This window comes from Chiloscyllium plagiosum, chromosome 16, assembly GCF_004010195.1.
Source record: "Chiloscyllium plagiosum isolate BGI_BamShark_2017 chromosome 16, ASM401019v2, whole genome shotgun sequence".
NCBI lineage: Eukaryota > Metazoa > Chordata > Chondrichthyes > Orectolobiformes > Hemiscylliidae > Chiloscyllium > Chiloscyllium plagiosum.
The window spans coordinates 14,856,645-14,873,794 of record NC_057725.1 but is presented as its reverse complement, the minus strand read 5'-3'; the positions used below and the strand labels follow the sequence as shown (position 1 = coordinate 14,873,794).

General features: G+C 38.7%; 1 protein-coding gene across 3 annotated transcripts in view; it reads left to right on the top strand.

Moving 5' to 3' along the window:
• Positions 1 to 16,908, top strand: part of ttc17 (tetratricopeptide repeat domain 17) — a 95,199-nt gene extending 78,291 nt beyond the window's left edge. Inside the window, exons 22-25 of one of the 3 annotated variants that reach the window (XM_043705477.1) lie at positions 2,020 to 2,103; positions 3,588 to 3,707; positions 10,345 to 10,488; positions 16,407 to 16,908. In XM_043705477.1, coding sequence (XP_043561412.1) covers positions 2,020 to 2,103; positions 3,588 to 3,707; positions 10,345 to 10,488; positions 16,407 to 16,538 — 480 coding nt within the window. In that variant the 3' untranslated portion in view covers positions 16,539 to 16,908. Of the gene's footprint in view, positions 1 to 2,019; positions 2,104 to 3,587; positions 3,708 to 8,116; positions 10,314 to 10,344; positions 10,489 to 16,406 lie in introns of those variants that run through there. The other 2 variants (XM_043705479.1, XM_043705478.1) reach the window with 2 other exon arrangements.
• Positions 16,909 to 17,150: the final 242 nt, after the last annotated feature.

The following is a 17,150-nucleotide window of genomic DNA, read 5'->3' as shown; positions in this document are numbered from 1 at the left end:
TGCAAGATAGAACAAGCAATTAAAGTTTTGCAAATCTCTTTACTGCATTGTATCCTAAAGCCAAAAATATCCTTTATTCAGAAAAGAGTTTGTCCTGAGGTTTTTGATAAAGGATACCTGACTTATATAAAGGATGTTGTTAGGCTTTCATTCAATAGTCATTGTGCAGCTTTTTGGCATGTGGTACATTGTTGTACACTCTCTAATACATTGATGTAGGTTGGACTAGATTTAATTTATTCTCTTTAATTTATTCACTTTAATTTAGTAATGGGATGTGGGCATTGCCAGCTAGCCCAGCATTTATTGCTCATTCCTAACTGCCAGAATGTAGTTAAGAGATGGAAATGTGTTGCTGGAAAAGCGCAGCAGGTCAGGCAGCATCTAGGGAACAGGAGAATCGACGTTTCGGGCATTAGCCCTTCTTCCCCAAAACGTCGATTCTCCTGTTCCCTAGATGCTGCCTGACCTGCTGCGCTTTTCCAGCAACACATTTCCATCTCTGATCTCCAGCATCTGCAGACCTCACTTTCTCCTCAAAGAATGTAGTTAAGAGTCAACCACACTACTGTGAACCTGGAGTCACATGTATGACAGCAAAAATAATAATGGCGTATTTCCTTCCATAAAGGACCTGAGTAAACTAGACAGATTTTTACGACAATCACCAGTGATGACTATATGTTCACCATTAAGTTTACCTCTTTTGTTTAAGTTGTTTATTGAATTCCAGGTTCACAGGATTTGTATCCATGTCTCTTGGCATTAACCTGGAGTTCTGGATTAGTAGTCTCCCTCTCCTTTTCTCTCTCGCGGTCTACCACATTTTCTCCTCTCCTCTTCCCTCCCCCTTTCTTTTATATTGGATATTATTAAAGGGCATTATTCTGTTGGACAATGTTTAAAATGTGCACTAATGTTCTGTTTACATAACTAGCTTTGCAGTGTTTTATAATTTTCTGATCTAAATTCACTTATTTGATATTGGATTGGTTATCCCAGAAAAAAAAAGTTGTGCAGAATCTAAATTTAAGTTTAATCTATTTGCAGATGTATTAAATTAAATGCTCATAGTTTGGGAACTTTAAGAAGTTGATAGAGAGGGCAATGATGTGAGCTTAAGGAACATGAATGAAGAAGCATCGTTACCCAATGAGTTGAAAGGACCTGAGGCTTGCTACTACTGGGATTTGTTGAAGTGAATAGTGTAAATGCATTTGAGGAAGTACTAAGCAAGCGTATGTGGTAGGAAATAATAATTGGTAATGGTGATAGATTTAAATGGGACAAGGAGGAGGAGGTGTAAGTGCAGCAGAAACATGGACATTTTATAAGAAATAAGAGCAGGAGTAGACCATTCAGTCCATTGAGCTTACTGTGCCCTTCAAAAAGATCATGTCTAATCTGCCTCTCCCTCAAAACCCTTGATTCTTTTGTCAGCAGGGTTTAAAATGTACAAAAAAATTATCATCACTGGAGCGATTCTGATAAAAGGTTATCACCCAAACGCAGCATGAATTGATTGGCTCAAAGGGCCTGTTTCTGTGCCATGTCTCCAATGTAATTTTATGTAAAAGTTGTTTCTTATCAAGAACCATATGCAGCGCTTAAACAGGGCATTTTGATTTAACTATGTGACAGTAAATATTGCTAGTTATGACATGAAATTTGAAAAGTTCACTAAAACATCAACCATTGAAATTTTTACATTGCAATTTTCTTTGCCTTCTCCTCCTCCGTTCTTAGACACTAAATGTGCAAAGCTTCAGTTTTGTTGAGGAATGAGACAAGTTGCGATTATCCTCCATAGACCAGAGAAGGTTATGGCGAAATTAACAGAGGCCATCAAAACTAGTAAGGGTTTCGACAGAGTTAATGAAGAAAACCTGCTTACGCTGGCAAAGGTTTTAATAACCAGAGGATGCAGATAATTGACAAAAGGGTGATGAGTGTTAAGAGACAGTGACATTTTATGCTAATTTTAACAGTATTAATAGTTCTATTTGTTTTTACCAATAGGTTTTACAAAATCTAGGCAAAGACAATTATCCATCCCAGTCATTTGAGCAGGTTGGAACACGAATAGCCAAAGTGTTAGAAAAAGTAAGTTGCTTCCAGTGATTAATTTTTAATTGCAGTTCTAAGTTGAATATGACATCCAAGTTTCAGTTGCCATTTACTCATTGTGGACCTAATTTAAGATTCGTGCTAAGTATGAAAGTTTTTGATTGGACATGCAAATCTTTAGTTTACAGGGAACTCGAATGACTCCTCTTCTGTGTACGTAAAATCACAGAATCGTTTATGGCATAGGAGAGGCTGTTCAGTCCATCCAGTTCATGTCAAATCCCAGCAGACAAATCTAAGCAATCCCACTTTACCTTGTGGTCTCTGTAGTCTTGGAAGTTGATTTCCTTCAAATACTTACCTAATTTCTTGTGGAAATCATTGACTTCGCGCATCCATCATTGTTGTGAACAGTAAGTTCCAGGTCATTACCAACTGTGTTGAGAAGTTCTTCTCACATTCTTCTTGTACATCAAAGAACAGTACAGCTCAGGAACAGGCCCTTCAGCCCACCAAGACTGTGCCAACACATGATGCCTTTCTAAACTAAAAATGTTTTGCCTCTATGTGGTCTGTATCCCATTATTCCCTGCCTATTCATATATCTGTTAAGGTGTCTCTTAAATATTGATATATCTAGCTCCATCACCACCTCTGGCAGCATGTTCCACCCTCTGTTTAAAAAAAAACACTGGCCTTCCACATCTTTAAACTTACCTCCTTTGTTTTTAACCTTAAGCCTATGTCCCCTAATAATTAACATTGCTGTCCTGGTAAAAAGAGTCTAACCATGTATTCTATCCATGCCTCTCATAATTTTGTAAATTTCTTTCAGGTCACCCCTCATTCTTTGACGTTGAAGTGAAAAAGTCATGCCCAAATATCGAGTTTGTGTCCCTATTACTCATACAATCAGTTAATGGGAGCTTATTTTCCATATCCATATCCTGTACACCTTTATCAAAATCTCCCCTCAGTCTCCTTGCTGTATGAAGTACCTTGTAACTTTGTCCCTTTCAGTAGCTCCTGCCACCTTTATTAAATGTACGTGCCCTCTCCCCAACCTTTCTGCCAAAATGTATCATGTTATGTTACAGAATATAAAGAATGTGGGTTTGAATCTGTAGTTTTTCACGTGTTAATTTCTGGCCTTTGCTTCTCATTAAAACATTATATCAGTTGGAAGCTGTTTGCAAACCTAAAGCAAGCCTATCTGACCATACGTAACTCTTTGTGGCTCAGAGCAGCAGTAATTTTATGATTAGAAGTACTTTCTCATGGTTTCAAATATTTAATTCAGTGCCACTTTGCAGATCCGTAATATACACTTGTATCTAAATACAACACAGCACACTGATGTAAATCCATCTATGTTCAAAGAAGTATTTATAAAAACACTGTCTAAACATCATTTTTTTATCCATGGAGTGAGACCACAGCTTTCAAATATTTATCCTAGCTGAATGAGAAACCTTTCAAAATGTTTGATCAGTTCATTATTATGATTTTTAATTCAACAGAATCAAACTTCCTGGGTGCTTTCAAGTATGGCTGCACTTTATTGGAGAGTTAGAGGTCAAGGAAAGAAGGCTATTGACTGCTTACGTCAAGCATTACACTATGCACCTCATCACATGAAAGTAAGAAATTCCATATGTCATGTTTTAATGAAACGTTGTCAAACCTTTTGGTTTGAAAGAAACCTAATCTTGGGCAGTAAAGTAGACACTGCATATTTTATTCTTGGTGAGTCTGTGCATTCGGTGTATATGAAGGTTCTAAGTGACTATCGCAATTCCAGAAAAATATTTGATCTATAACTTTCCTTGACAGGTAGGTCTTCAGATTTGCACTTTAATTCTTTTTGTTCTATTTTATACTGACCCATCACATAAAAATCATGTTACTGATTTGAGCACTGCACTTAGTTGAGTTTTTTTCATGTGATTAGTTAATATAATGAGGTTTATTTGCACATTGGTCTGGTCTCTTATGTGATATTTATATTGCTTCTTTCGTATTGATGCAAGTCATTTTTGAAGGCCAAGTGAAGTTTAGATGGGAACTTTGACTTTAAATGTACTGAAGGCAAAATTATCAGGTTAAATAAGTAGTTTAATGGTATTTAAACTTTGCATCAGATGCACTGTAATTCTAGCCTATCGCAAAAACACATTTCTGATCTGAACCACCACCTCATTGCAATCTTGCAGTTTTTGGTCACAGGGACACTTAGTCTCATGGTTATCCATTTAGCCCTTTTGCCTTTTCAGTCTTTCATTGTTATCACAGCTGATTTGTAAATTGCCTTTATACCATATCCCTTAATATCTTTGTCATATTATACACAAAGAAAGACTTAGAACATCTATTCTAAATTTGCCTTACATAATCTTAAACCAATAGAATCATAGCTGCCTTGGCATATGTGAAAATTGGACTAAAAAATAATTCTGTAACTTGCTAAGTATCTGAAGACGCCATGCCTTCTCCAAGATGAACACAGAACATTACAGTGCAGTACAGGCCCTTCAGCCCTCAATGTAGTGCCAACCTGTGAAATTAATCTAATACCCATCTAACCTAAACTGTTCCATTATTATCGATATGTATGCCCAATGCCTATTTAAATGCCCTTAACGTCAGCGAGTCTACTAGTGTTGCAGGCAGGCCGTTCTACTGAGTAAAGAAGCTACCCCTGATATCTGTCCTAACTCTATCACCCCTAAATTTAAAGTTATGTCCCCTCGTGTTAGCCTTCACCATCCGACAAAAAAGGCTCTCACTGTCCACCCCATGTAACCCTCTGATTATCTTATATGTCTCGATTAAGTCACCACTCAACTTCTCTCCAACGAAAACAGCCTCCGTTCCCTCAGCCATTCTTTGTAAGTCCTTCCTTCCATACCAGGCAACATCCTAGTAAATCTCCTCTGAACCCTTTCCAAAGCTTCCACATCCTTCCCATAATGCTGTACCAGAACAGGACGCTGTACTCCAGGTGCGGCCTTACCAGTGTCTTGTACACCTATTCCTGATGAAGGGCTTTTGCCCAAAACGTTGATTTTCCTGCTCCTCAGATGCTGCCTGAACTGCTGTGCTTTTCCAGCACCACTCTAATCTAGAATCTGGTTTCCAGCATCTGCAGTCATTGTTTTTACCCAGTGTCTTGTACAGCTGAAGCATGACCTCGTGGTTCCTAAACTCAATCCCCCTACCAATAAACACCAACACACCATATACCTTCTTGCCACCCAGGTTGATAGGGTTGTTAATTTTCAGGGATTTATGCACCTGGACACAGATCTCTTTGTTTATCTCCACTGCCAAGAATTTTACCATTAGGCCAGTACTCTGCATTCCTGCTACTTCTTCTGAAGTGAACTGCGTCACACTTTTCTGTATTAAACTCCATTTGCCACTACTCAGCCCAGCTGTGCATCTTATCTATGTCCTTCTGTAACCCACAACATCCTTTGGCACTATCCACAACGCTGCTTACCTTAGTGTCATCCACAAATTTACTAACCCATCCTTCTACGCCTACATCCAGATCGTTTTTAAAAATGACAAACAGCAGTTGCCCCAAAACAGATCCTTGCAGTACACCACTGGTAACTGAGTACCAGGATGAATTTCCCATCAACTACCGCCCTCTGTCTTCTTTCAGCTAGCCAATTTCTGATCCAAACCGCTACATCACCTTCAATCCCGAAACTCTGTATTTTGTGCAATAGTCTACCGTGTGGAACCTTATCACATACCTTACTCAAGTCCAGATACACCACATCAACTGCATTATCTTCATCCACCTGTTTTGTCGCCTTTTCGAAGAACTCAATAAGGTTAGTTAGGCATGACCTACCCTTCACAAAACCGTGTTGACTATCCCTAATCAAATTATTTATTTCCAGATGATTATAAATCCTATCTCTCATAACCTTTTCCAATACCTTACTCACAACCGAAGTAAGGCTCACTGGCCTGTAATTACCAGGTTTGTCCCGACTCCCCTCCTTAAACAAGCCTTCTGGCACTACTCCTGTCGGCAATGATGACATAAAGATCAAAACCAAAGGCTTGCAATCTCCTCCCTGACTTCCCAAAGAATCTGAGGATAAATCCCATCCGGCCCAGAGATCTTTTCTATTTTCAGATCTTCCAAAATTGCTAAAACCTCCTCTTTGTCAACCGCAATCCCATCTAAACTAGTAGACTGTATCTCTGTATTCTCACTAACATTGCCCTTTTCCAATGTGAATACTGACAAAAAGTGTTCATTAAGCGCTTCTCCTATGTCCTCAGATTCCACTCTCAACTTCCCACGACTGTCTTTGATCGGCCTTAATTTTACTCTAGTCATTCTTTTATTCCTGATATACCTATAGAAGGTCGTAGGGTTTTCCTTGATCCTATCTGCCAACAACTTTTCATGTCCCCTCCTGGCCCTTCTTAGCCATATCCTTAGAACTTTTCTGGCTAGCTTATAACTCTCAAGCCCCCTAACTGAACCTTCACACCTCATCCTCACATAAGCCGCCTTCTTTCTGTTGACAAGAGCTTCAACTTCTTTAGTAAACCATGGTTCCCTCTCTCAACAACTACTTCCCTGCCTGATAGGTATATACTTAGCAAGGACCCGCAGTAGCTGTTCCTTAAATAAGCTCCACATTTCAAGAGTGTCCATCCCCTGCAGTTTGCTTCCCCATCCTATGTATCCTAAATCTTGCCTAATCGCATCAAAATTGCCTTTCCCCCAGTTATACCTCTTTCCCTGTGGTATATACCCATTGCTGTTGTAAACATAACTGAATTGTGGTCACTATCGCCAAAGTGCTCACCTACCTCCAAATCTTAACACCTGGCCAGGTTCATTCACTAGTACAAAATCCAATGTGGCTTCGCCCTTTGTTGGCCTGTCAACATACTGTGTCAGAAAACCCTCCTGCACGCATTGAGCAAAAACTCGCCCATCTAAACTACTTGAACTATAGCATTTCCAGTCAATATTGGGGAAGTTAAGGTCCCCCATAACAACTACTGTTACTCTTGCTCCTATTGAGAATCATCTTTGCTATCCTTATTTTATGCTATGACTTTTTTAAAAATGTAAAAGCCCTATCCTGATCCATTCATTCCTTATGGTTTCCCTGATAACATTATCCATTCACTTTTCTGTTTTCCGCAGTACCTCACGGTCTTGACCTATGTTCCAAGTGGAACTGTTTCAGTACTCCAGTTGCAGCTTAATTGAAACATTCAGGATACCTCTAGGATACAAATGCAGCTAATTTGACAGGATAATATAGTGACCAGCAGATAAACTAAAAATATCTGCTGCACCTGACCCAAGAAGTTATATTCCCACTACTTCACACACCACAGCATAAAAGCAACATATTGCTGATGCTGGACATCTTAAATAAAAACAAAGTTCTGGAGAAACTCAACAGATTTGATAACATTTAGAAAAAATAAAAGGCTGCTTTTGAAAAAAACAAGAGTTAATGTTTTCATTTCAATATGAAATGGTGGAGATTGGTATAATGACAGCATTTAAAAGGCATCTGGATGGGGATATGAATAGGGAAGGTTTAGAGTGATATTGCCCAAATGCTGGCAAATGGGACTAGACTTAATAAGGATATATGGACAGCATGGACGAATTGGACTGGTCTGTTTCTGAGCTGAATATCTCGAGTCTGAGGCACATTGATACCACAAGAATGCTGAATTTCTCCTGCATATCCTACTTTTATATAAAATTAAAGTCTTTTTCCAGCTACCAATATGACCAATTAGATGTCTTTTCTGTATCAGGCTTTAAACATAAGATCTATCAACTTTTTGTTTTAATGTGTGTGACTCTTCAGGAACAGCGACAAAAAACCTATTTCTCTACTGATATTGACTTTCTGAAAGAAGCAACATTTTAGCAAATGGATTGTCCTTGAAGGCAAAAGGATAAAACATAAAATGTTAGGGATTTTTCTTTTGTTGTCCTGACATGGGTGGTCAAGTCACTAATCATACATGGTTGTCTGTGAAGCTTTTCAGATGCAGCTTGCTTAGGAAAAATTACCTTAAGATGCTTCTTCAAACACCCTTTCAAACGAACAAAGATGTTTACCCTGAATTCAACAGAACAGTTTCATTATCAGCAATGGAAAATCAGCTAAACAGCTTGTTCTGAGTAAGCTTTCCTCCTGCTCTGTTTTTAGAAGGCTTCCTTGCAGCTGAACTAGATTTTAGAAAAAACAAAAACTCTCCACCACTCACTGATCAAAACTGGACTCTAATGGTCTACAACAATGGAAGCAGTTATCACCAGTCATCTGATTTCTAAAAAGCCTTGTTTGAGAAAAATCACCAGAGTCCACAGTGGACTTGCAGTTACTACTTTTAAATGATTCCAGGTATTTCCACAAAACATGAAATCAATCAATTTTATGCGATCCTTTAAAACTTAACTTATCCAAGCAATCTTCATAATATATTTTAGTGTACCTCCTTCTCCTTTTACCTCCTTTTAATTCCAAAATTCAGTGAATGTTCATTTGCTTAAAGCATTTTCTGAAGATTAGCATGGGGGGAGTCCAATGAGTTCACAATCTCCTTTGTTTCTGTTCCCAATGAAGAATCTATGATTTCAAAAGTTTGGAGATTACGTATAATGCAGAAATATCATGGACATTGGGGATTTAACAAACCTAAGGAGGACATATGATTGGTCCCTGTTTTAATCTGTTTCATTTTGATGTCTTCTAATGAGGCATGTGTTCTTGGTTAGTATCATGAGTTTTGTTTTCAAAATTGGTTTCATCCCAATCTAGTGTAGGACTGTAACACTGGATCGGCGTCATTTTGCAGTGGCATTTGTCACTTCCTGACCTTTCTCTGGATGCTGACCTACCAGCTCTCAGCCTTTCCTACTCCCTAATCCACACTTTCATTGCTGACTCCTGAAGCTGTCCTCACGTAAAGCCCTTGGTCACAGTAAGATTCAAGATTAAGTGGTGGTGGAGAGAGGTTTCAGGAAGCAAGATCATCTGCAAGTGGAACCTAATAAGAAAGTTAGCATATTAATTTTGTATTTTATGTTGAATGTTTTTAAATTTAGAATCATGGACCAGCATCCCCACAGTGCAACTAGTGGCCATTTGGCCATTGAGTCTGTACTGACCGTCCGAAGAGCATCCCACCCAGACCCCCCCCCTCTCCTCTTCCCGTACACTGCACTTACCTTGGCTAATCCACCTAGCCTACATGTCCCAGGACATTATGGGACAATTTAGCACGGCTAATTCACCTAAACTGCCCATCTTTGGCCTGTAGGAGGAAAGCTGAGCACCTGGTGGAAACCCACGCAGACATCCAGTGAATAAGGAGGTCTTCCAGGAACAGTGGGTGGTGGTAGGTTGGGGCTAGAACTGGGCAAGAGCTGTGCCACAAAAGCAGGGTACGTATTAATGAAATAGGTTTGGTGAGATCACTGAGAGATTCTGGGCAACTTCACAAGAGAGAAGCCCTCTGTGAAACTTGATAAAACCGGAACTAAGCCAAAAAAAAGTATTCAGCCAAGTGTCTTTTATCAGCAATATTCAAGTTCAGTACCACTAAGTAAATGTACATTCGTTTGTGATTTTGACTAGATTTTGACTAAAGTTTGCCATTCCTAGCTTCAAAAGATTGAATATTCTTGATTTAGGACTTAAACCTATTTAATTAATCATCTAGACATAAAAATTGCAGCTGTAGCCACCATGCCTACCTTAACTGCTTTTGCAGACCTTGCTAATGCTACTGTTAAACTGAGGAAAACTGTTTTGCCTTACTGTTATCCACCAAACCTTGTACAGGATTCACAAGGTATTGAGCCTTTGGAATTGTGATAATCCAAATTAAGGTAATAAACGTTTGGAAATACGTGATATGAAATTATACCAAATCCATCGTTACACAAAAGATGAGAAGTTATTTTAATATTCATGGAATTTTTTGACTAAAGGTGTTCAATCTAAAATAATTTCTCTCTGCGCATGCTGTTAGATTTGCTGCATATTTTCAGAATTCCCTTTTAATTCTAAATTTCCAATATCTGAAAAATGTTACTTTTGTGTTATTGATTAACTTAGTTTTGGAGACAGTCCTTGATATTCAAGTTTGCAGGTTGTTTAATGATCATCTCCTGTAGATGATCTAACATTGAGATGCAGTAAACTGGATTGAAAAGTCTTATTGATTCCTCCTTTAACTTGCTTTATTATTTTTGAGCAGGATGTGCCTCTCATTAGTTTGGCAAATATTTTTCACAATGCTAAACTCTGGGATGATGCAATCATCGTCGCTACTATGGCAGTGGAAATTGCCCCCCATTTTGTTGTCAATCACTTTACCCTGGCTAACGTCTATTTAGCAATGGTAAGTAGCACTGGTTCGAGCATAACTCATGGTCCATTGGTATGGCTGAATTTCTGTTCATATTGACTTCAGACTTCACATGTTGGGTGAAATGACACTTCCCTTGGAAAGCACAAAAATATTTGAGTAACTATCATGAACAGGTAGTTTTGTTTTGCATGCAAGTGATATAGACCATTGACCTTCCTTACAATTTTAAATTTTGGGAAACTTTGAGATTTATTTAACGATGGTCCCATTAGGTCCAATTTCTGCTTTTATTTAACATATTTTTCTCATTGCACTTGTGTGAAACCTATACTATATCTCTAGATTAAGGTTACCAATGTGAATCTATTTTTTGAAAATTATATGTATAAGCAGACAGCAGCATGAAATACGAATCCAGTTCACCACCTGGCTGTAACCGACAGCCTTTAGCCCACATTAAGGCAGCTCAACAACGTGGTAAATGAAAGATGTAGGAAATATCTGAAGTCAACAACGTTATCATGGAAACCATTATGTGCAAAATGGAATGCTTTAACTACACTTTGCATTGAGCTTGGTTCAAGGTCAAAGTGAGATGATTGAACCACAGAAAGAATGAAGTGACATTTGCGGGCAGAGGACAGCAATTCTCAAAGCAATCACCTAATTCACCTCCCCAAGCCATAATGTGAGCAGCAAATAGGAAATGTTTGGAAACTGCTTTTCGGCAGTTTGCAGCAGAGCCAGGAGAAGGGGTTGCATATGGTACCAAAAGCCAGGACTGGGAATTGGGCAGAGCCAAGCTCGTTGTCTTAAATGGAATTCTCATCATTTAGCATCCATAGGTACAGAGTTGAAAGAACTTCCTTTTTAAAAGTTTCAGAACTGTCAGCTTCACAATTGAGCTCATCTTCCATGTGAGTTTCTTGCGTAGGTGATTTGTTGTGTCACTGCTTCTAACCTTCGTGCACCTTCCTGGTTTTGGTTTTCTTTGAAAGCCTGCCAGAAAAGCATCAAGCTGCCCAAAGGTCAATAACGGTGGTTAATACTGGCAGGCTTACAGCAATTGTCAGAACAGTGCTCCAGATTAGAATTAGAATTAGATTTTATTGTGTGTACTCAAGTATAGGTATACCGGGTGACCCCCGTATTGGCGGAATCGTTTTCCGCGGTTTCAGTTACCCGAGGTTTGCCATGGCTCAAACATATAGGGAACTTTCCACCACCAAGTCACTACAGCGAAGGAACATTTCCCATTGAAATGAATGGGTTCACTCCTATCTGCAGTTTCAGGCTTCCACGGTAGTTTGTGGAACATATCCCCTGTGGCTACGGGGGGACTACTGTACATGAAAAGTGTTCAAAGTTTCCGTTTTTGATCAAATCTGGTCAAGAAATGGTAAGAAAGATCCCTAGAGTTATTACTAATTGAATGTTATGAGGGAAGCAATTTTAATGTTTAATGCCACAAGATTTAATACTGCTCTACACATAAAAGTTATCTGTTGAATTTAAATTGGCATATAAATTTTCTTCATACCCAGAAGTAGGCATAATTCCAATGAAATGCTGTGCTAATGTACCCAGACCTCCTCCAAAACCAAATGTAAGAAACTAAAAACAGAATGATGCTATACAGGGGGTTGACTGATTCTCGCCCCTTTTTATTGGATCTTGCATTTTAAAAGAAAATTCTTAGGGACAGGATTTATTTGCATTTGGAAAAGAACGGACTTATCAGATAGTGTGCAGGGGAGGTCCTGTCTCTGCTTTTTGAGGAAGTAATGAAGTCTACGTAGAATTTACTAAAGCATTTAACAAGATCATTTGTGATAGGCTGGTCCTGAAAATTGTCATGTGGGTGAGTTGCTAAGTTGGATACAAAATTGGTTTGGTCGTTAGAAGACAGAGGATAGTTGTGAAGAGGTGTTTTTCTGACTTTGTGGTCTGTGACCAGTGATATTCCATAACGGTCAGTGTTGGGACCTCTATTGTTTCTGAATAATTTGTAAATTATTTGGACGAAAATGTAGCTGGTCAGATGTCACAAAAATTTGGTGGGATTGTGGATATTGAGGAAGTTGGTTCAAAGGATATAGATCAACTGAAAAGTTGGGTGGAGAAATGGCAGGTAGAGTTTAATCTGGACAAATATGAGGTGATGCATTTTAGAAGGTCACATGTATGAGGAAATTATACAGTAAATGGCAGGATCCTTAAGAGCACTGATATACTGAGGGATCTTAGGTGCAAGTACAAAGCTTCCTGAAAGGGACAACATGTGGATAAGGTGGTAAAGGCAGGAGATGGCATATTTGCCTCCAATCAACACATTGAGTTTAAAAGTTGACAGGTCATGTTGCAGCTGTATAAAACTTTGGTTAGGCTACATTTGGAGTATTGTGTGTTCTGGGAACCACACTGTAGGAAGGATGTGGTGGTTTTGGAGAGTGTACAAAAAATGTTTACCAGGACGTTGCCTGCATTGGAGTCTATCAAATATAAGGGAAAGTTGGACAAATATGGGTTGTTTTGCTAGAGTGTCAGAGGCTGAGGGTTGACCTGACAAAGTATACAAAATTGAGATAGCATGGATAAATGGAATCCTTTTCCCAGGATAGAAATGTCAAATTCTAGGGGCATAGGTTTAGGGTGATGGGAATATTTAAAAAAAATGTGCTGGGCAAATTTTTAAACAGTGTGATAAGTGCCTGAATGCACTACCAGAGGAGGTAGTAGAAGCAGATATGCTGGCAGTGATTAAGAGCCATTAGATAATCAAGCAGGGTTTAGAAAGTCATGGACCATGTTAGGCAAATAGCATTGGTTTAGAATGGCGACATGGTGGGCTGAAGGCCCTGTTCCTGTGCTGTACTGTTCTGTGTTCAATGATGTGAAGGTTTTAGAGAAGGTGCAGAAATGTTTTATGAAAATATTTCTAGCAACAAGGAATTTAAGTTATGAAGTTATGCTTTCTTTATAGAAAAGAAAGCTAAGACCAAAGTATTCAAAATCATGAAGGGTCTGGATGGAGTAGATCGGGAGGATCAAGAATGAGAGAGCACAAATTTAAAGTAATGACTGAAAGGCGCCAAAGAGATGAGAGAAGAAACATTGTCGTGCAGACTGTTGATCGGGTCTGGAATGTATTGGAAGCAGGCTTTGTGGAGAAAGATTTCCAGAATAGGAGTATGTAATATGTTCATGGTGAATCAGAAACCTATTTTAGACTGCACATGATTCTTGAGTCTTTTTCCAATCTGACTGAACTTTTCCCAATTGCCTATTATTTAATTCTACCTTGGTACTTCTCTATCAGTTTTTTTGTGAAATTAGGTGTTAAAATGTATTGTAGTGAGAAGCAGCAATCGGCAAAATCTCCAAACTTTCTGATCAAGCAAGTGCAAACACAGTTGTGAACCATTCAGTCTTTATCCTCTGACCCTTTAGAAGTTGTATTGGGCCCCAAGACCCCTCTCTGACAGTGAAGCCCTATGTTGTTCAATCATTTCACACTGTTGCTTTGAAGTCATTTGATCATCTACCCTTTGAGGTTACTGATGAAATAGAATCCAATTACATCTTTGTACGAAGTAATTATATTGAATAATGTCAAGTATCCAGGCTGGCGAAAGTCATCTTGTGCAATTTATCTGCAAGTATCCCTTTCCCCCAATTCACTGTTATCGTGTATTTGTACTGCAATGTGCAGAGCATGTTAATGAAGCAGTCACCAAAATCAGTGCTAAAGGTAATGGGATAGTTTTCTGTGAAATTGACAATATTTCACCATACTGTTAGAATAAAATTTGTATCCTCTAGTTTGTTTACTACTTGCAATAGGATCACCTTTAGGGTTCACACAAACTATCACTGAATTATATAGTTGATATTCTTGATATTAATGACCCATGCTATATATCCAGAGGTTGATATTTATAGTCAGATGTCAATAATGAACATTGTCATTTTGCTAGGACCTTGCTGGAATTGTTGGTAAATCTTGATGGAGAGGCTTAAAGGGGAACAGAAAGTTAGGCACCTGGACTTAGTACAGGCCCTGTTGGTTTTCCTATTTTCTATCTCTCAGGCTTTAAATGGTGGTCATGGTTAGCATAGGAAACTGTAAATGAGCAAATATTATCTACTGTAGTTATACAGGAAGTCACGAGTGAATGTTGGGTGAGGGAATTATGCCTCCAGGAAGTAGAATGGGAGGTAGCAGATGATCTTCTGAATGCAGCGCTGATGGAATTGAAGGTAGAGACAAGAGGAAGACCTGCAAAACCTGCAAGAGTAAAAGCCTAGGAAATAGAACTTGCATAATCAAATAACTTCTGTGGAGAAAAACTAGCTGGATGAATAAGCAGACATTTGCCTTGGCAGAGTCATCAGCACAAATGTGAAACGTAAAGAACAGAAGGGAGACCCTGAACGAAATTGGTTGAGGGGAAAACAACATAACATAAGAAGTGTATGTTGTCCAAAAAGCCTGTTGCCCGAAATAAAGAAAAGTACATCCAAGAAGCAAGTGGGTGATGAAATTACTGTCTAAAGGTTAGAGAAAGATAAAAGCTGGAGGCAGAGTACTGTAAGTTAGATTTACCAAGTTGGAGTGAGAAAGAGTACGTGTGTCAAGATGGTAAGTGATGTATGCAAGACCTTTTGAGTATTATGGAAAAGAAGAAACGAGAGTATTCCATTCAGCCCCTCAAGCCTGCTGTACCATTCTAGATCATCATCGAGTTCAGTGCCGTTTTCCTGTGCTATCATCATATCCTTCTCTATGTCTGCCTTGAATATACTCGATGACTGAGCTTCTACATCCTTCTGGGGTAGAGAATTGCAAACTTTGATATAAGAAATTCTCCCCCTTCGGTCCTAAATGCTTTCCCCTTACTCTGTGTTTCTTGGTTCTAGATCCCCACCCATCCCTGAATCCAGTTGGGTGATACATTCTCTGTGCACCCACGCAGCCCAGCCCCTCAAGAACTGTATATTTCAATCAGATCACCTTTCATTATTCTACACACTTGAGAGTACAGGCCTGTCTCCTGCCATCCCGGGAATTAGTCTGCTAAACCTTCACTGCGCTATCCTTCCTCAGATAAAGGGACAGAACCTGCACATAGTACTTCAGGTGCGAATTCACCAAGATTACCTATGTTTGAAACAAGGCATCTTTATTTCTATAGTATATTGGACTTCATACTCTTCAAAAAAGATAGGGATCATTGCAAATTCTTTATCTGGAGGAAGTTAATGAAATTAAGGTCATTTGCTTAAGATATGAATAAGTTCTGCCAAGCAGAATATAGATATGAAATGGGAAGTAAGGAACTATAACAAATATAAACTGTTCCTCCTTTTTTGATTATCCTTCTGCCTCTAGGTTACGGTTGACCACAACATCCACTTCCAACATTTCGTCACCAGCTGGCTGGGACTGGACTGTCTTGGCTTATTTCTCATCTCTCAAACCATACCCAGAACATCTCCTTAAGTGGCTTCCTGTGCCACTGCATCTCGCAGCTCCTGTGGATGTAGCTTTAGCCCCTTTTATTTCTTAACTGCATGCTCCTCGACAATGTTAGCTGAAAACACAATGTCAGTTTTCACAAGTAAGCTGACCACAATACACTTGATCTCACCACTAACCTTCTTGACTCTTCTGCTGTCTTTAAGTGATCAACTGCTTGCCCATTGTCCAATCCGGAATGAATTGGAAAGACAAAACTGTCTTTTAGGATCCTCTACAAACTTCATTCCCTAGCTGTTTCCCTGGTAACTGTCTGAGGCTAACGCAGACAGTTTAGAATCTTGGGATCAACAGATTGAGATCAACAGAGGGCAGCATAGTCACAGACACATTCAAATAGTCTTGTTAAAAGCACGATAAAATGATTCACTGTTGTCAAGATGTTAAAAATCTTCTATCTTCCTCCTAGGAAGACTACGAGAAAGCAATGCGATGGTATGAATCTACTTTGAAGCTACAACCAGAGTTTGCACCAGCTAAAGATCGTCTTCGCACTATCCAGTGCCATTTGTTAATGAAAAAGGAGAGACGCTCTCCATAAGGGTAACACCATTACCATTAGACACAATTATCTGGTGCCTGCTTCAGACCTTTTAAAATGGTGAACACCTAGTTTAATTAAGGGAGATTATATTTGGGAAAATATGGAATATGAAATGAGCTACAGATCAAAGCTTTTAAAAAAGTATTGTAACTATCACACCATAATATAATTACTGAAAAGAAGAAATAAATTACATTAAAAACAGATTACAGCAGTATTGAATTTGTATTTTAAATGATAATGTACAAAACTTTAAATGGTTTTAAGTATGCTTTGTGTATGCAGATCAAGTCAGGAAACTTCTAATTCCTTTGGGGAAATACTGAGGACCTGTGTGAAGGTGGAATAATAAATCATTTCTTAACAACTGAAGTTTTTATTTATTTTGTATTCTTATGTGCATCTGTTCTGTAATGTTTGTAAAATCCTGTAGGTGCTGCTCGTGATAAAGACATTTTTAAATGGATATCAATCCCATTCATTAAAAAGAACAGTCTATACCATTCACTTCAAATGCCATTTAAAATGCAGAAATACTTACAGTCTTAATACAAGTAATTTTATGAACACTTTGGTTTTCACAATGAGGTGCAATGTACAAAATTAGTA